At 48.2% G+C, this 18,381-nt stretch overlaps 6 protein-coding genes across 6 annotated transcripts; 3 read left to right on the top strand and 3 right to left on the bottom strand.

Moving 5' to 3' along the window:
- Positions 1–662: 662 nt before the first annotated feature.
- AGABI2DRAFT_227338 (hypothetical protein) lies at positions 663–1,990 on the bottom strand. Its single transcript, XM_006455716.1, has 5 exons — positions 1,878–1,990; positions 1,616–1,828; positions 1,366–1,559; positions 1,185–1,312; positions 663–1,137 (listed from the first exon to the last, which is right to left on the bottom strand). Exons 1-5 carry the CDS (start codon positions 1,947–1,949, stop codon positions 689–691), a joined length of 1,056 nt encoding a protein of 351 aa, XP_006455779.1. The 5' UTR covers positions 1,950–1,990; the 3' UTR covers positions 663–688.
- AGABI2DRAFT_210344 (hypothetical protein) lies at positions 1,967–8,097 on the top strand (the record flags this gene model as incomplete). Its single annotated transcript, XM_006455717.1, has 6 exons — positions 1,967–3,008; positions 3,144–3,342; positions 3,388–4,364; positions 4,416–4,888; positions 4,952–5,166; positions 5,217–8,097. 6 exons carry the CDS (start codon positions 1,967–1,969, stop codon positions 8,095–8,097), a joined length of 5,787 nt encoding a protein of 1,928 aa, XP_006455780.1.
- Positions 8,098–8,897: 800 nt separating this feature from the next.
- AGABI2DRAFT_138762 (3-deoxy-7-phosphoheptulonate synthase) lies at positions 8,898–10,495 on the bottom strand. Its single transcript, XM_006455718.1, has 6 exons — positions 10,382–10,495; positions 10,079–10,323; positions 9,836–10,017; positions 9,448–9,786; positions 9,162–9,394; positions 8,898–9,102 (listed from the first exon to the last, which is right to left on the bottom strand). Exons 1-6 carry the CDS (start codon positions 10,430–10,432, stop codon positions 9,037–9,039), a joined length of 1,116 nt encoding a protein of 371 aa, XP_006455781.1. The 5' UTR covers positions 10,433–10,495; the 3' UTR covers positions 8,898–9,036.
- A 133-nt stretch (positions 10,496–10,628) lies between these two features.
- Positions 10,629–13,473, top strand: AGABI2DRAFT_210349 (hypothetical protein; the record flags this gene model as incomplete). Its single annotated transcript, XM_006455719.1, has 5 exons — positions 10,629–10,869; positions 11,145–11,237; positions 12,600–12,714; positions 12,889–13,054; positions 13,118–13,473. 5 exons carry the CDS (start codon positions 10,629–10,631, stop codon positions 13,421–13,423), a joined length of 921 nt encoding a protein of 306 aa, XP_006455782.1. The 3' UTR covers positions 13,424–13,473.
- A 1,952-nt stretch (positions 13,474–15,425) lies between these two features.
- Positions 15,426–17,055, bottom strand: AGABI2DRAFT_227348 (hypothetical protein). Its single transcript, XM_006455720.1, has 8 exons — positions 16,913–17,055; positions 16,846–16,866; positions 16,784–16,795; positions 16,667–16,735; positions 16,608–16,615; positions 15,936–16,560; positions 15,758–15,883; positions 15,426–15,701 (listed from the first exon to the last, which is right to left on the bottom strand). Exons 1-8 carry the CDS (start codon positions 16,976–16,978, stop codon positions 15,648–15,650), a joined length of 981 nt encoding a protein of 326 aa, XP_006455783.1. The 5' UTR covers positions 16,979–17,055; the 3' UTR covers positions 15,426–15,647.
- An 82-nt stretch (positions 17,056–17,137) lies between these two features.
- AGABI2DRAFT_195151 (hypothetical protein) lies at positions 17,138–18,191 on the top strand. Its single transcript, XM_006455721.1, has 7 exons — positions 17,138–17,208; positions 17,262–17,337; positions 17,384–17,466; positions 17,517–17,537; positions 17,591–17,656; positions 17,715–17,876; positions 17,928–18,191. Exons 1-7 carry the CDS (start codon positions 17,170–17,172, stop codon positions 17,961–17,963), a joined length of 483 nt encoding a protein of 160 aa, XP_006455784.1. The 5' UTR covers positions 17,138–17,169; the 3' UTR covers positions 17,964–18,191.
- Positions 18,192–18,381: the final 190 nt, after the last annotated feature.

The following is an 18,381-nucleotide window of genomic DNA, read 5'->3' on the forward strand; positions in this document are numbered from 1 at the left end:
GCCTTTGAAAACGATCAGTAGTTGCGGCAAGGCAACCGAAAATGGACGAACATATCTATCCAGTCCGTGTTTGGCGCTCTGAAATAATCGTAATTATGACTCAAGGAGATTCTAGGTACTCACAATGGTAGGGCTTGAATCAGGCGATTTTGCCTTGATTTCATTTTTGTCTTGACTTTGTTTTTTAGATACAACATACGAGCGAGGGGGGAGCAGCTGCTGTTTGCTGGATTGATTGAGTTTGTTAGGATTTTTGATAACAATTCGGCTACTCTCTGGCGTTGGGCCCAGAGCTCGCGAGGATTTGAAGCCTGGTCGCGGAACGACGCGATCTCTCCAGTACGGATGGATGTTTGGGTCGTACTGGACATCATCCACTGGGATAGGCGCCGGATCCTGGGGATAGAAGGTCGACTGGTTGGCATAAGAGATCGTTGGAGAGCCGTAGGCTGTTGGAGAGAAAGGAGGTGAGTATGGATCCATGGGCGAGAGAGGGGGTCTTGGAGAGTAAAACTGCATTTCAGTAGTAGTAGCACAGATGTTGCGAGTGTGCTGCGGGTGTCCTGGGCACGCGCAGCCTCCTCTGCAACGTGTATTCAAGCAGAGCGCTAGCACTATCAGACGCCTTACGTCATATGTTAGTGAAGGATTTCATTCCGATTGTGTAGAATCATGATTGATCCATTTATTAGCAAAGTCCTACTCTTTCTCTAACATGTGTCATCGTCTCACCCGAAAGCTCTTTCGCCTTCCTTGCACCTTCAACAGAAACTTGCTGAAGATAGGCCCTGTCCTGTAACAATCTCCCCAACTCCTTTTGCGGGTCACGGAACAACTCGATCACAGCTTCGGTAACATCCTTCTTCAAATCACCATGCCCTTTATTTTCATAGCCTTTGACTGTCTGACAAACGTCTTGTCCAGTGGATGCAGCGAGGATATTGAGAAGGTTAGCGCAACCCGGGCGGTTGACAGGATCGAAGGTAATTCCTTGGATGGAATCAGTTACTGCGCCTCGGATTTTTGATTTGATTTGCGCAGGGGTATCGGTGAGGAGAATGCGAGATTGGATGTCGGGTGATGATTTGGACATTTTAGAAGAAGGATCCTTGAGAGAGAGGATACGATGTGACGGTGCTATGAAGGCATCAATAGCGTATTCATGGTGAGCTTATAGGACATACTTGAAACTAGATTTGGAAGCGGGAATAAAGCATTCTTTGACTTGAAGGTACGATTAAAAGTGTCAGCTATATCGCGAGTCAGTTCTAGATGTTGTGTTTGGTCTTCACCAACAGGAACATGGGTTGCCCTCAAGAATGGTGAATGGAATCAATATCATTTCAAGGAAAAGAACAGCAATACCTGTAGGCTAGTATATCCGCCGCCTGGAGGACAGGATATGTGAGTAAACCTGCGTTGAGTAGTGTTTCATCGACATCGGCTTCGTCCGCATTTCTTGAAGATGCTATACGTGATTTCCACGTCGTCATGCGAAACAGCCTGCCCACGGGTGTAAGACAATTAAGAAGCCAGGAAAGCTCGAGGTGATCCTGATTCTGTTACGCGTCTCGTCAGAGACTGAGCTGGATGGAGGAGAGAGCACGAGGCGTACGTCTTCTTGATGGAATATAATAGAACGCTTCGGATCGAGACCGACAGCGAGGAGGGTAGCAAGCATGTCCCAACGGGCTGACGCCAATAGCTTAGGATTCTGAGGGAGGGTCATGGCATGCCAGCCAACGACCATGTAGAGCAGGGTATCGTCGGAATGTGCATTCTGCTGCAGCTTGACCCAGTTGGACAACGCGCCCAAATAGTTGCCCAGCTGAAAACGAGATAGTAAGCATAGTTGGCTGTGCAGAGTCAAGACATACGTGTGGAACGCCAGTGGGCTGGATGCCGGAGACGACGACGCGAGCCAAACGGGAAGAAATCATAGAAATCATCCCTGGCGCAGCCACTGATGCTCATCGTCCCGCTCCAGCCGCTGCACAAATCATCCGCCACTCAGTTTCTCGAACAGCAGACTCCGTCGTGCAGCACATCGGCCACAGAATCCAGCTTGCTACGCGCCATCCGATCGGTCCTCCGGGGTTCAGACACAGACAATCTCTCGACAATCCAAACCTCATGTTACCACGACACTCAAGATGACGAGCGCGAGCTTACCTGGAACGCCCACACCATTATTCTGAGCTATGGAGGCGCCATTCGCCGCAGATGGTCGTTTGGTCAGGAAGGAGAAACCATCCAATGGGCTTGTCTGGGACTGCTTGATGAGGTGGAACCCTCCAATTCCGTTCCTCAGCCTCTTCCTCCTCAATCTACCAAAAATTCCTCTGAGCGCCCTACTTTCGGTCCTTTCACCCGTTCCAAAACTACTTCGCGGACAAACGCTAGTCGTTCGACCCTCATTCCTGCGATCTTTGTCTTCCTCCGGAGTATTGGAAAAATAATTTTGCAGAATGGCATGGAATATTCCTTTTCGTTGCCTTTCATTGTCAGGAAGGCATGGCCTTTATTTCCCCATGGCGTCATGATCCAGCGTGTACTTGAACCCAGTGAATTCGTTGAAGCCGAGTTGACAGGAGAGGCTGTTCTTCCCACCGTATTCTCTATGACGAGCCCTCTGGCCGAAGCCGCTGCAGTCGGGTTGACAGCTGGAATAATTGGTGGATGCCGAAGTCATACATATACTTTGAAGGATGAAGATGAAAACTTGATTAGGCCTCTCAGGTCGATTCCGTCTACCGAGATGATCGTCACTGTCACTCGTCAAGGACGCGACTGCTCTATCTATGTTGTCGTTACTGTGGACGTCGAACGGCGAAAACTGTCCATTTGGCGGTACGCGTACATCAAGCCCAAGGATATGCCAACACCGCTCACAGAAAATCATTCACGAGAACAAAAGAAACGACAATCGTTCGCCGCGCCAGTAAGCAGACGTACATCTGCTATATACGACGGTGCAGGGCGTCTGCGCCACCCTCTTTCCCCTGGCCGTCGGTCACCCGACACCTCCCCTACTGCTGATATTTTCGACGTTCCTCTTCCGAGTATGCCACCTCTTTCTGCCCTTCCGAGAATGGCGCCTGCTCTTTCAACCGCAAAGACGCTACAGTCGCTTGTTTCGGGAGGTTCTTTGCAACGGTCGGCCTCAGGCAATGCAGCTGCTAGACGGGTTTCCATAAACAAGAATGATACCAATGCGACGATGGATCGTATGGCTTTTGGTGCCCGTGTGGATACGGATCTGGAGATCCCTATAGAGCATGGAAGAATGAAGGCCGCGTATTGGATGCACAGAGTTTATACTCAAGATATTGCAGAAGAAGAGTAAGTCTTTTGATAATTGTTCCATCTCGATACTAACTGACGCAGCGCAAAGTCATGGCGCGACATCACATTTTCTGCTTTTGATGAACGGTACGATGGGAAGGAGGAGCGATGCCTGCTTTCTTTTCAACTTTCAAAATCTCAAGTTGCACATGTACTTTCCGTCGTTTGTGGAGACGAAGAAGTGAAGGCCGAACATATTGCTCAGATACCTGCTATTGCCTCTGCATCGATATGTGCCACTCGTGAACACGCATGGGATTTCATTGTTCTCAAACCTGACCACCGGCTCGTACTTCTGACCCATGGCCTCCGAGAAATTCCCATCACAATAAGTGGAGGACTCAATGCGTTTCCCGACGGTCCCAGAATGGATGTTGATGAAGGTTTACAACCTGTCCTTCATCTGTCGCGCGTTCGAACTTCCTCTGTCGCCATCACCTTTGCCAATGAACAACGAGCACGCTTAGACCTGCTGTTTAGGCCAAATTGTCCTCTGACAACGGGATGCCTTTCCATGCTTGCACACTGTCTGACCTCTGAGGGTTTCTTTCTACTACATTGCGCCTTCCTCGACCGTTGGAGTACGAGGGAGTACTCTTTAATTGAGAATATCGAGTTCAGTTGCCTGACAGACGCTATCTACACTATCTTCCAGCTTCAAAGCGAACCAGCCAAGCGACGTGGGCTTTGGGAGCAACTCGGACGTTCAGCATCTCACAGAAACTTCAAGGAAGATCCTGTTTTACGCAAGCTTCGTAGGCCACCAGACGCTGGCCAGCTGAAACCCATACTTTCCGTTAAAAAGCCTTCAAAGTTCCTTTCCTCTATGCTATATGGATTTCACACTTACGCGGAGTACCTGCGCTTCAATGTCAGTCGATTTAACGACCTATTAAGATTGGTTCCTGTGATTTGTCGGATAGCAGTGGAAGTTCGTCCAGAATGGGCTGATTATTGGCAAAGACTTGTGCCTGATCCTACGAGCAGTTGGCCAAGAGCGGGAGCTTCGCGTACGCCTAGTCTATACTTCACCCGGCAGTATTTTGACTAACGTTTTTGATGAATTACAGCTTATCTAGACGATCGATTACCAGTATGGCCGACTGACATTTCTGCCATATTTTATGGACGCCTTGGTAACCCGGAATGGAAAGTCCCATGGCATGATGTATCATACATTGCTGCCAGGTTCGGAGTGGAACCATCCTTTGCGTACGGCAGGGGTGATCCACTTGACGGTTTTCAAGATTTGTCAGTTTTGTATACGCATTTAACAGACGGTCAAACGCCAGACGTACGGACTCGGGCAGAACGCGCCATTCTTCAACTTGTATCAAGGGACCGTACTAAGCTACTTGATTTATTGCCTCTTGGCATTGTCGCTCCGTTGCGAGAAGCTGCTAGAACATGTCAATTGAATCCACCCCCAAATTGGCCACTTGATGCGTATATGGCGATTGGCAGGAACGATTTAGCAGCGTTGGCTGATGAAAATGTAGAACACTTGAATAGAGATGGGCTGAGAATAAATAAAGACTTTTTTGTACGTTTTCTTCGCATTTTCAGATGGTTATTTCTGCTCACTATTCTTTTTTCAACATAACAGAGTCCTAGCAAACCACGTCAAACCATCAACCATCTCGTCTCAGCTGCTCGAGCGGCAGGCGGTGGTGAAGTGGATGTGGTTACTGGTGTAGAACTAGATCTCGAGGCGTTCACAAGCATTCGATTTGGTCAGGATCGCCGATTGGAAGAAGTTGGTCGCATGTTGTGCTCGTCCACAACTACATCTATCAAAATTCCCGATCGCCCTGATCTTAGGTACTTTCATATTAATATGCTCGCTTAACTTTTGCTGACGAGCTCTTCAGTGAACATGATCAAACTAAGGAGCAACAGAACCATGTCATTCGTGTAGCAGATCGAACTCTCGCACTCCCTTATGGCCGTGCAATGTTCACTTTTGGGTCTCTTTCTACGGTCACCCGTGAAGCTTATAGGATCCCCAAGCTCGAGTTTACAGTTCGTGTGCAGCCTTTGAATATCACTGTCCCTCCAGAAGCTGGAAAGATTCCTGTCGAGTCGCTCAGCTGGGGCGAGTTTCATAACGGCGTGGCCGCGGGTTTGCGTATATCTCCAACTGCTACCGGAGTGGAAAGTTCTTGGATTGCTTTCAATAAGCCATCGGAGTTGTCTCCCGAACACGCTGGGTTCTTGTTAGGGCTTGGATTGACGGGACACCTCAAGCACATGATGACTTGGCATACGTTCAGCTACTTGACTCCAAAACATGACTTGACATCGATTGGAGTTCTGTTGGGATTGTCCGCTGCAAACGTTGGGAGCGCTGACCAGCACGTTACGAAGCTGTTAGCGGTACATACGCCGGCCTTACTACCTACGCCCTCAGTTGACCTCAATGTATCGCTGATGACCCAAGCTGCTGGACTTGCTGGAGTGGGGTTGTTGTATCTAGGGACGAAGAATCGTCGAATGGCCGAAGTTTGCTTGAATCAGATTAGCAGGAGGGATTTGGTTCAGCCTGACTTGAGTAATGAGCATCGAGAGGCGTATACGTTTGCAGCAGCACTTGCGTTCGGTATGATCATGCTGGGAAAGGGGACTACCATTCCAGCCGATTCACATTTACTCTCAAGACTGAACGTTCTCGTCCATGGTGATGCGGATCCGATGCTCGCAAAGAATATACGCATGCCATTTGATATCAATCTCACATCGCCTGCGGCAACGATTGCTCTCGGACTAATGTATCTTCGGACGGAGAGACAAGATATTGCGGATTTATTGCCTATCCCTGATACGGTACTCACACTCAATCGAATTCAACCAAGCTTCCTGGCGATCAGAACGATTGCAAGGAACTTGATTATGTGGAACGAAATTGCACCGTCAAACGAATGGCTGATTTCACAATTGCCGGAAAGCGTACGGGAGGCGATTGAAGCGAGGTCAAAACACGGTCAAGCAGTTGATGAATCATTGGAGTTGGCATACTATAACATATTGGCCGGCTGTTGTTTCGTCATTGGTTTGAAGTATGCTGGTACTGCGCGGGAGGAAGCATACTCATTGATCGTGCGTTACTTTGATATGTATCAGCGATTGGCGTATACGAATGGTCGGTTCCCATTCAATGTAGCTCATTCATTCTTGCTCATCCTATTTTTAGGCCTGGCTTTCGACCATAGGATCAAGAGGTCGGCTATAAGAGATGGTTTGAACCTAATATCTATTTCATTGAGCATGGTCATGGCTGGCACTGGCGAGATCAGTTGTCTTCGACGACTGAGGTACGCCTATGGAATGTATCAACAAACCGGTTATCATCAAGGGTTCAAATATGGTGCTCACGTCTCTACACACATGGCTTTGGGTCTTCTTTTCCTTGGTGCAGGTCGGTTCACTCTGGGAACGTCAGACGCCGCCATCGCTTGTCTTGTGACAGCATTTTTCCCGCGCTTCCATACCGCGTCTTTGGATAATAAAAGCTTCTTACAAGCGCTCCGCCACTTGTGGGCGTTGGCTGTCGAGCCGAGATGTCTGATTGCCAGGGATGTGGATTCTGGCGAGGTGGTTTATCTTCCGATGAAGATTACGTTTAGGGAGGAGAAGGAGACTTCAGTGACATTGATATCACCGACACTCATACCCGATATTGATAAATTAGTCTCCATACGCGTCGATACTCCCAGGTATTGGCCCTTCTACTTGGATGCTTTGAACACGGAAGAGATGCCGAGGCATAAGGACGCACTTTTGAAGAGCCAGACGCTCTATGTGAAGAGGAGGACGGCTTTCCTAAGCTACACGGAGGACCCGAAAGGGAGTAGGAGTTTGTTTGTTCGCTCCGGTTCCTCGGCTGGTGATGCAGCCACACTCGACTTCCCGCAATTAACGGATACAAAGACTCACCCGGCCAGTGATTTATCGGAGTTTATAACGTCATTCTCGAACGATATACTATTCCTAGCTTTCGCGGATCACTTGGCTAGGACCGATGATGGTTTTACGGAAAAGGAGCAACTGTTCCACAGATATTGCCATGCGGCGTTATTGGATAGTATTCTGCACGACAAGCCTCAAACGCTTCAATCTCACTTGACGTTGTATATGTATAGGACGATGGATCCGCGGAGTCAATACTTCAATCTACGATTGCAGGACTTGCGATTTGCGGCCGATTTTTATTCGAAGATATATGATCGTCGGTTCAGTGGGAGAGTTAATAACAATCCCCGGCCACCTTTGATTAGGGATACGACAGTTCTTGGGGCGCTGTACGCCTTGGATAATCGGCTGGAGGATATCAGGCAGTCTGAACAATTCCTGCTGGCGCTGGGACAGTATGCTAAAGGAGAGGCTATCACCGGCTCCAGGGCATCAGATGTTAGCGGCGATGTATCGCGGGATGATCAGGGCGATGAAGACATTGGAATTGTACGTCAACTAGGGTGGTATCTGTTAAGGAATGGTGTACCCGTATCCACGCTTCTAGTTGTATTGAGGCAACTAGCGCAAGATGCACATCGACAGTGTTTGGGTGTACCGCCACCTGAAGGAACTAATGACGCGGAGGTGTTGGATCTTGGGATTAAGGAGGTATTACATGGGACGGGAACGAAAATGAGTACTGCATTTGGGTCTGGGTGGAGTGCGAAATCGTTGGATGAGATTATACAGGTCTGGGGGATGGATGTTGCTACAGATACTTCTATAAGGGATAGGATTTGATTTTGATAATGGAAACTTAATGGTAGAATTATTAGGAGGTCCGACAACAACAAAAAATGAATAAGATCTACGATCTTGTGTGTGCAAGCGAAAAAAGTATCGATGATCATGATCAACATATATTCGTTGAGGCCGGATCAACCGGTTTTTCAAAAATGCCCCTTGTTCCAAGATCAAGAAGAGCGGATCAGAAAACACGATGAATTAGAGAGCGGTATGCACTACATGATGATGACCCGGCAAATACGGTGGCGTGAGCAATTGCCGCGCTACTCGTGGCGATGTCACCGCGATGCACAGGCTGTAAAACAATACGTATCGGACTTAATCGCATGCTCAGGATTCTCATTTTGTGGCGCCCGGATGTAGAATAAGTGGATATGGATGAATTTGGAGGACAACTACAACATTTGAGAATGGGGAATGGGAAATCAACTAGGGATTGGCGGGCGGTGAGATCGGACTCCACGGTAGGGAATGCGGTCGGGTCGCCCCAGGCGTGTCTCGCGTCCTACTAGCTGCGTAGTCGTTTTCGTCTAGAGACCGGCGGAGAGTTGGGGAGGTGGCGCTTGAAAATAGGTAGATCAGAGTGGTAATGTGATGCGCAACTCGAAGTAGGATTCGGCAGCATTGAGAATGTCAGACGCAAGTTCGATAAATCACACCGCGTTCAAGTCGGAACCATTTTTTCTTTCATGCTCACAAGAGTTATTTTGTGAAGAACATGCGGGTTCATCTAAATAAACATTCGCCAGAAATTTGCCTACTCGAATCCGGCTGATACAATTCTATTTAATCCAGACACCACCAAATAATAGTAACACACGGTTTTGAATAAAGATGCAGGGGGGGAGGGGGAGAGACTTCTGTGAGATTAGGGGATATGGTGGGTTGCAATAAGAAAAAAAAATGAATGAGGTATAATGGTATGTCAAGTGTCTAAGAAGAGGGCTCTTGAGAGCCGATGCTCTGGCTAGACAAAGCTTGACGGCGCTTGCCAACAGCCTGTTAAGGATAGTTTTAGAATTAGGGGTCAAGATGGATCAGAGTGCCGGAAGACTTACCTCGTTGAGGTTGTCGAGCATCTTGACGGTGGCTTCCCAGTTGACGCAAGCATCGGTGATACTGACACCAGGCTTGAGAGCACCAGGACCGGCAGGAGGGACGTCTTGCCTGCCGGCATTGATGTTGGACTCGATCATGACACCAGTGATGTTACGTTCTCCAGCAGCGAGTTGGTTGCAGATGTCATCGACGACGATGGGTTGGTTGTTGTGGTTCTTTGAAGAGTTGCCGTCTAGGAAAGTAGTGAGACTAGATGTAGGAATTGATGTGACTGAGAGGGCTTACGGGAACAGTCAACCATGACGGAAGCCCATCCGCGCTTCTTTTCGACTGTCTCGACAGCGGCACGGACAGCATCAGCCTTGTAATTGGGACCCTTTGTGCCCCCACGGAGGATGACGTGGACGTCCTGGTTACCACGGGTCTTTACGATAGCGGCGAGACCCTGTTCAGTGACACCCATGAAGGCATGGGGGTTGGAAGAAGACTGCATAGCATCGATAGCCACACCGACGTTACCGTCAGTTCCATTCTTGAAGCCGACGGGGAAGGAGACACCGGAGGCAAGTTCACGATGGAGCTGAGACTCGGTAGTACGAGCGCCGATGGCACCCCAAGAGATTACTGGATGAATGATGAGTTGAGTTGTTTATAGATGTAGAACGAAGCTTACAGTCGGAGATGAACTGAGGAGAGATGGTATCTAGAAGTTCAGAACCTACGGGGAGTCCGAGGTCTGTGAGGTCGCAGAGGAGTTGGCGAGCAATGCGGAGACCCTTGTTGATGTGGAAGCTGCCGTCGATGTCTGGGTCGTTGATGAGACCCTTCCAGCCGACTGTTGTACGGGGCTTCTCACTGTGGAAGGAAAATTGGTCATCATATAAGTATGCAGAACCAAAAAAGGCAATTATCTTACAAGTAGGCTCTCATGACAATTTGCAGATTAGGGAGCTCAGGCACTTTGGCCCTGAGGAGTTTGGCATACTCGAGGGCTTCGTCAGGGTTGTGAATCGAGCATGGACCGACGATGACCAAGAGACGGTCGTCGTCGCCAGCGATGATTCTTGCCGAGGCATAGCGGCCTTCGGTGATGGTTTTTTGGGAAGCAGGCGATAACTGCACCTCGTGGCGAAGGAGGCCAGGCTGGACGAGGGGATCGTACTGCAGGAAAAGTGAAATTAGGAGGGCAGGGAGTGAAAATTTTATGGGAGGAACATACGCCGACGACACGGGTATCCTGGAATTGGGCGGGGTATGCGACGGTGTTCATTCTAGAGACGGCTGGAAGAAAAGCGATGAGGAGAAAAGCAAGGGATGAGAAGGCTGGGAGACTGACGAAACCTGAAATTGCGGTCCTGCTTTATATCTTGTTGCATTTTTTGAGATCTGGGGTGGATGATCTTGCTGAACTGAACCACGCCGTTTAATTGATTCGCGCTGACTCGATCTGCTGTGGTCATGTGACCATGGCCACTGTCCCCCTCGACCTTGCACCCACCCCCGGCTTCTGCGTCAAATCTGCTGCTGGCCCCGGCTCACAAAAGGTCTTTGTGAACATCTGCTACGACAAAAATGTCCCGCCACCGCCCCCCGCAGACGAAGCAACTATCAAACGCGCCATGAACATTCATCAAGACGACGATGACGACGACGGCAACTACTATGTCCCTGTCGTCGTCTCGCAACCGAGGCAGGACCGAGACAAAGGTCGGTGTATTTTTCTTCTTCTTCTCGCCTTGTTCTGGGTCGCCAAAATAACAACTTCTCCTACTCTCTGTCTCCCGACCCTCTCGGTGATCTCAAAATTTCGTCATGGCCATCACACACGTTCTGAGCTCCTACTGATTCCCGTCTCTTATGCCTGTCTATTTGCCGGCAAATCGACTATCACCTCCCTGTTCTACTCGATGTGATGATCATCATCCACAGCGCAACTTGCGCGATTTCTTATAGATCCTGTCTGACCTCACTTATTTCTTCAGCCGGTAATCTCGCCCTGGTCATTGACTGTGTCTACAATTCAACGCTCCGGTCACGAACTCTTCGAGAGCCTGACTTCAAGATATTCCTCGTTGGTGAGTCGATTGACCACTTTCCTTTTCCTTTTTTTCCATCACTCTGCCGCCATAATATCCGGTGGCGTTATTGAGCATTCACGACATCCATCATTTATTCGGATTCGGGTTCTCGTTACCCGATTCGTTTGCCACTGCAGCGAGAGAGCTGAACCGCGACCAATTTTGAGTAACCGAATTGCTCTTGGCTCAATGAATCTCCGCTCATGTCGTCGGTTTCTATATTTAACCTCTCCTTGCTTTACTCTATTTTTTTTTGACATCGCCATCGCGCCTCTTATCAAAATGCGGTGTTGCCGTCGTATGCGGGCATCAAGTGGATTCAATCTTCAGCCACTGAAGTAGGCGTTTGACCGCAGTTGATCCAGTGCTGGGGTAAATATACGATATGGCATAATCTGCCGCAATCTCAGCCGCAATACCCTTGACACAGTCATTACATTCCTTTCATGAATGATGATGTGTCTGCATTGTGTCAATCACGGCACTGCCTTCCAGGTCCTTACATTTATTCGTACCCTATTTTTTGGGTCGCTGGAACTGGAGCTGCAAATGAAGTCGTGATTGATAACTCTTCTGGGCCCGCACATTCGTTCAGCTTTCAGCGAATGAGTCGCCACCGTGTTCCACTTATGTCTATTCGTCAAGTAATATGCACTGTCTTGAGCTAAGCTCACCTGCTAGAAGCGGTTTGAACTCAATTTGAGGAAGTTTGCGCCCACTTATCCTATCGCTTCTTTAATTGATCTGAGAACACGTTTCTCCCCTTTGGATCGGTTATCGTTTCATACCGATCCATACCCCATTCTTATGTCCTCTTTGGTGTTTTCCCGACCCTCGAGATCACCTCTTCTTTTCCTTTCGAATAAGAGGCTTCTCTCATGCCCAGTTGGTTTACGTATCGACTTGGAAGTTCGCCACCCCGAGGGCGGGTACCAAATTCATGTTGGTACATGTGCGCGATTGTCCCTTGAATGCCAGACTATTTGGCACTTGACAGCCGCCTGGGAGATTCGATTATTCGATCTCCAAGTTGGTGCACCCTAATTTCCTTCATTTCGGGAATGTATTGAGTGATTATAGCCGGAGGAGTTTGTTGAGCTTCACCACAGCTGCAGTTGTCGGATCCTTATCTTAAGCCAAATGTTGAAATGGAATATTGGTGAACCAAACTTGAACTGGCTTTCAGGCAGTTCTGCGTCACACCTTTGCGTATTGTGGCTCAGATACCACGTCGACTTGATCGGTTATCGGGCTTTCCTTACATCCCATCAACACCTTTCTATTCTATTCATTTTCTCTTTGTTCCTACTCATGTGATGAAACTTCGGGCTCATCGTCTTATTTTATTTTCGTCTATAGAATTGGCATTGCAAAGGATCGAAGCGCAAACATCACTTGTGTTATCAAGGCAGATTGGTACCCCCAATATTGTTGCAAAAGGAAAGCTAGAGCCAAGGAGGGTGTGGGTGCCCGCGTGGATCGCTGCTGGAAAGTATGGACCCGAGGACGATAAAATGGAAGACGATAAACGTAAAGGAAGCGGTCTGGAACTGATTGAAGAAATCGAACCTTCCAGAACCTTGGAAAAAGGAGAAGAAAATCCAGTGTTCGGTACAGCTCCCAAATTGAAAGGCATCTTGAAGAATAGCAGCGGCGATAAAACAGACGGAAGTGGCGCAAAGAACGCAAGCATCGGTATCGCTGGAACTCAGCCTCTTCCCCGAGGTGTTGTCAAAACACCGCAACGTCCAATGTGGACTTGGAAGAAGGAAGCTGAAGGACAGATACTAATAATGGTCGTTGTACCACAAGAGGTGCTGTCTCCGCCTATTTCGGTTTTCATCGTTGATGGCTGAGGCTGACCTATTTCTGAACAGACGCCACACGAGGCCATTCGTAGTTCGACTCTGGATGTGGAACCTCGTCGACTCATTTTACATATTCCTGGTTCTGCCAAGACGCCTACTCTAGATCTTGATGTGGACCTGAACAAATCTGATGCGGAAATTGTGGCGAGTGCCCCAGAAAATACAGCCGCTATTGGGATTTACGGAATGAGTGAAGGCGGCGATTTGAAAGAACCGGATAATACGCTGCTCCTCAAAAGGCAGAGGAAATTTGAAGTGGATATGGCATCAGCGGAGTGGAAGGTCGCCGAGGGACTTTTAGTGATTTCTGTTTGATTGAATGTTAGCTGCATTCACTTTTGAAACCAGGATAATCATCGTTGCTAGGTTGACGTGGGTCATTTTTCATGTGGAACAATTTTAAGAGTCTTCTTTGTGAGCTTAAAGTTCACTAAAAGTATGGAACTTAAAATTGTTGAATGACGCACGGACTGTTGTTAATACATTTGACGATGTTGGACAAACTGAACTGGCCCTAAGAGACGCACGTGGCTGCCGCCAACTGCGCTTGAGTGAAGCGGTTATTGATGGTTACGACTACATTGAGCATGTGCAATGTGCATGAGCATTTGAAACGTCGACGTTAATCGACGATTCATTGATTTTTGTCGGTTCTGATGGGATAAGCTTAATGAGAGTTATTTCGGGTACTCTGGCCTGTTGTTTTCGTAATCACTCTGAAAGAGACTGATGTAGCCACTCCTTCAGCTGTCAAAGGTTTCGTATGTAGCACCTAACATGTGGATCCTCAAGCTCCGCGAACTCGGGGATAAGTAATGTGAGTTAAGAGTTGAGCTAAACCCTGACAATCATCTGGCGAATTTGAATGTGATTTTAGGAACTCAACTCAGTGTTCGAGAAAAAAGAGACCTTTTCGCAGGGACCATATAAAAACATACGCACTAAGTATGCGTTTGGTGACCCGTGTAAACCGATTCAAGTTATAACTAGTGTAAAAACTGAAGAGCAGCCTTTGAACCCGATTGGAAGCCTCGCCACTCGGAGGCTGACGAGACTCCCGACGCGTTTAAGTTTGTATGATGTGGCAAATCATTTGCTCTCTCATACCAAAAAAGTTAATGCAGTGCGTGATCCATTACGGACCGCGGTAAAAAAGTAAACAAAAATTGAATTTTAAGACTTTCTGATCGAAGTAAATTTGGAGATGATTGTCAGATATCTTTTTCGTGAAGTGGATCCAGCGCTTTGGAGACGATCACTGGGAACTGCAAGGTGCCTTCATAGAGAGAGGAGACTTAATAACCGCTGAACTCCGTTCCATGTCCGGTTTTAGAGTATACTTGAAAGATTGGTAGCGGCGCCCGTCGGGGAGTGTTTTGGTGTTGTTATTTACTCCTTTTGAGAGGTGGCTCTGCTCAGCGAGATGACCTGTCAAAACCAGTCTATGGAAATAGAATTTTTAAGCCTAGGCAGTGGGTTCATGAGTTCACGAGTTCGTGAATACCGGAAACTCTGAATGCAGATGGTTTGAAGTGAAGAGAGCACATTCAGATGAGATAGAACCCCGAATAAAACCGAGCTATTTGGCGATAAGGGGGTGGTTTTTAGACCAAGAGACCTTTGAAATGGTCTAGAACTTGCGTTGGTGAATGTAAAAGATCGAATTCGTTGCTACAGAGGAGTGACGAACGTCGTTGACAGTAAAGTCTTCTACAATCTTGTTGTCCTCAAGGAGTCTTGCAACCATTTTCTTCAAGTTTTGTTAGCGAGGTGGGATCATTGTTGTACAATCGAAAAATATAGCAAGGATAATACGCAACAACTGTTACTTCAAATTCAATGTGACTTCTGGACCCGAACCATGACGAGATACGCATGAGCTTCCATTCTCGACGCCTTGCGCGGTTCGGAGCTTAGCGAGAGTGGTATATTGTTGTATCAGTATGGCTTTTGAGTCCCGGATAATCGGAGAGCGACAGAACCATGGGGTACTGGGAACGACCTCCGTTTAGTTACCGCCATTTGTGTCGACAGATGCTTGAAACGTCTTCGCGGTGTGTTAAGCAATTCTTGACCTCTATTCAAAAACTTTGATTGATCTGTTTCCAAAAGTCGGCTGATCATGTCTTCACCTTGAACACATATGGCATCGGTGAAGCCCCATACAATGTTTCCAAGGCATTCGACATTGACAGAAACAACCCACCTGAACCCGAGAGGAGATTGAGCGGTCGGCGCGAAACATTACTCTGGCAAGACCGCACCAAAAGTGCTTTGATAAGCAGTCGACGTTTCCTACCCGAGCCGAGCCCAAGGGTTAACCCGGTCTGAAGGACCTAAATTCGAAGCAGTGATACAAGCATTACAAAATAACGTTACCAGTATACAATGATAAAGAACAGACAGAATCACAAGGTGCCACGGGCTTGTGTGGATGAACAAAATCACTGCCGAGCTTATTGTACTTTGAGTCTAAAACGAAGGGCAATCAAGAAAAAACACAAGCAAGTCAACCGTGATGTATGGCGTGGGGGCGCTCTCAGCCACCAGCCTTGCCAAGAAGAGCATATCCACTACCTTGTGGGCCGTGGAACTGTGAAAGCGCAGCACGTCATAACCAAGCGCATTGAAGGCTGCGTAGAAACTCACCTTGCCATAACATCTTACACAGTATGGTACACTATCATGGTCACGAAGGCGATTAGAATCCAAAAGGGTATTACATTCATGGCACCTGAGGCAGTTTTTGTGCCATGTTTGACCAATGGCTTTAACCTAGATATTGGATTTAATATGCTAATAATATTCTACTACAGAAACGACTCACCTGCTCCGCGAAATAGACTCGCTGAGAGCATTTGGGACAGTGAGGAGATTCTGAACCCCATTTACGAGGAGAACCGCCAGTTGGCGTGCCAGTCCTCTGAAAGTTGACTTTACCACTCAAAGCTGCACCATATCGAGTTCCGGTCGTCTTCGGCACAAGGTTCTTAACACCTTCTTGTTCCAAAAGATTCAGGGCGGCAGAAGTGGTGTTGGTACCTTTTCCATAGGTGGAGAAGGAGGAATTGTACAGGCGTTTGGGTTCGTTTGAAATGCCATCAGAGCGCTGGGAAGGATGAACAGGAACAGGGCGCTCGGCCACCGGCGAAGACTTTGAGCCAGGTAAAGGAACAATTGGAACTTCTTTGGGTCCCGCGTCCTCGCTATCATGAGACTGCGTGGTGTCGAAGGAGGTGCGCTTAGGGGTGGGAGAAGAAATCATTGCCTTAGGCGGGGATGACGGAGGTGAGCGGGCGTTCGATTGGCCAAAACGAGGGGGCGAGGTAGGCATAGAAGAGCCGGTAAGCCCTGTCCTCGGAGGGGAAGATGGGTTAGAGGAGGGTTCTCTAACGGGTAGATTGGCCTGACGGAGGTCGCGAGTGCTGAAGTTCTTTGCGTAACAAGTCTTACTGAGTAGAAATGAGGAAGATATACTGCTATTAACACAAATGCCTACCAGTATGGCTAAGAAGCGGCGTCAATCAAAGGTTGAGCCGAGATGTGCGGAAAGCGTACCTCCTGGTCGTGTTCCACGAGACTGTATGAGTCGAGTCGCTTCTTGCAGATCATGCAGGAAAGGCATGGCTGGGGTGCCTAAGAAAGAGTTCTTTGTATGGAAAACGAAGGGAGTACCTTGTGATAAAGCTGGGGAACAGGGTCAGTGAGTATCGCAATGGGGCGGGAGATTGGCCAACCTTTCTGCCTGGGCCCATGACCTGACAGACCAGTCAGGACCAGATAGGTTGAGAGAATGCGGCATACCTGTTCTGCGGCGTAGACGGTCTTTGTGCATCTGGGGCAGAGCTGGGCGCCGCCAAAGGGGTGCATGTCGAAAGAAATACTACTAGTGATGATATTGACTGGCTACTCCGGTATGTCAGTATGTCATGGCTATGTCATATGATGGTGCCGGAAAAGGCAATGATGAATGAGTGTGATAGCGGACCTTGAAATGTGAAATTTTAGGAAAGATCTAATCAAAACGCCTCTTCATCTCTCTCCCCCATCTTCTCCCCATCATGTCCGACGATGAGCAGCACACCCAGACCTTCGAGCAGGTGCGTTCACGCCGGCGACGCCGTTCTTAACAGCCTCTTATCCTCCCCCTCAGTCGGGCTCAGGTGCCTCCCTCACCTACCCCATGCAATGTTCTGCTCTCCGCAAGAACGGTCATGTCGTGATCAAGAGTAAGTTGGTCTTTCACTCCCGCGGGCGTCATCTAAAGCATCGCAGGTCGCCCGTGCAAAATCGTCGACATGTCCACTTCAAAAACTGGCAAGCACGGCCACGCCAAGGTCCACCTTGTCGCTATCGATGTGAGTCACACAGATGAGCTTCGCCATTCAAACTCTGAAGGAGCATTCAGATCTTCACCGGTAAAAAACTGGTCAGTTCTTCCTCTCACCAGCGGGGAACCAACATCCAACCACGTACTATTAGGAAGATATTTGCCCTTCCACCCACAACATGGACGTCCCCAATGTTACCCGTACTGAATACCAGCTCGTATGTTTTAGCTTCACCCTGCCCTTCGAAACGAGACTTATCCGCCCATTTTTCTTAGGTCAACATCGATGACGGTTTCATGAACCTCATGACTCAGGACGGTACCCCAAAGGACGACGTCAAAGTCCCCGATTCGGACATCGGTAAGACTATGCAAAAAGATTTCGAAGACAACAAAGACCTTCTCGTGACCATTGTGGCTGCCATGGGAGAAGAACAAGTGAGTTCCTTGCTCCTCGTTGTGGAATGTGTTTTTAATGTGATATGACAGGCCATCTCCTATAAGGAAGCGCCAAAGGGTGCATAATCTCCCGACGCGTTCCCCATGTAATAGAACAGGCACTCCATCGTCGACTTGGGTATCGTTGGAGGTTGGCAGTCATTATTTGCGCTCCTTCGTTCTGATTGTTGTTAATCTAAGCGACTCTTCTGTTTACATCGCATAGCTTTGCACTGTATTTTTCGCTTTACCACGCTGAAGGAATAAAGATTCTAAAAGACTATCTAGCAGAACTTTATCATCAGTATTTGGCGCCTTCTTGTCTGATACTTTCCCTTCAATTTCGTTTCCCATGGCCGATGTTCGTGCGTCTTTTGCACAAGCAGTTTCTCATCGTGCCTTAAGGGTGGCCCAGATCGTTGAACCGATTTGTTCATCTACATTGTGAAAATTATGTGAAAGTCCGGGGATATCACTGGGTCGTTATGATGGCGATATATAAACA

The sequence above is a fragment of the Agaricus bisporus genome (genome assembly GCF_000300575.1).
Source record: "Agaricus bisporus var. bisporus H97 unplaced genomic scaffold AGABI2scaffold_11, whole genome shotgun sequence".
Lineage (NCBI taxonomy): Eukaryota > Fungi > Basidiomycota > Agaricomycetes > Agaricales > Agaricaceae > Agaricus > Agaricus bisporus.

Coding starts and splice junctions, on each gene's coding strand:
- AGABI2DRAFT_195151 (XM_006455721.1), top strand. CDS start 17,170: ATGTCCGACGATGAGCAGCACACCCAGACCTTCGAGCAG. Junction 17,657..17,714: donor CCCGTACTGAATACCAGCTC/GTATGTTTTAGC, acceptor CATTTTTCTTAG/GTCAACATCGATGACGGTTT. Junction 17,877..17,927: donor CTGCCATGGGAGAAGAACAA/GTGAGTTCCTTG, acceptor GTGATATGACAG/GCCATCTCCTATAAGGAAGC.
- AGABI2DRAFT_227348 (XM_006455720.1), bottom strand. CDS start 16,978: ATGCACCCCTTTGGCGGCGCCCAGCTCTGCCCCAGATGCACAAAGACC. Junction 16,867..16,912: donor CCGTCTACGCCGCAGAACAG/GTATGCCGCATT, acceptor CTGGTCTGTCAG/GTCATGGGCCCAGGCAGAAA. Junction 15,702..15,757: donor GTGTAAGATGTTATGGCAAG/GTGAGTTTCTAC, acceptor GCGCTTTCACAG/TTCCACGGCCCACAAGGTAG.
- AGABI2DRAFT_227338 (XM_006455716.1), bottom strand. CDS start 1,949: ATGATTTCTATGATTTCTTCCCGTTTGGCTCGCGTCGTCGTCTCCGGC. Junction 1,829..1,877: donor AGCCCACTGGCGTTCCACAC/GTATGTCTTGAC, acceptor TCTCGTTTTCAG/CTGGGCAACTATTTGGGCGC. Junction 1,313..1,365: donor GCGGATATACTAGCCTACAG/GTATTGCTGTTC, acceptor ACCATTCTTGAG/GGCAACCCATGTTCCTGTTG.
- AGABI2DRAFT_138762 (XM_006455718.1), bottom strand. CDS start 10,432: ATGAACACCGTCGCATACCCCGCCCAATTCCAGGATACCCGTGTCGTC. Junction 10,324..10,381: donor AGGATACCCGTGTCGTCGGC/GTATGTTCCTCC, acceptor CTTTTCCTGCAG/TACGATCCCCTCGTCCAGCC. Junction 10,018..10,078: donor ATTGTCATGAGAGCCTACTT/GTAAGATAATTG, acceptor TTCCTTCCACAG/TGAGAAGCCCCGTACAACAG.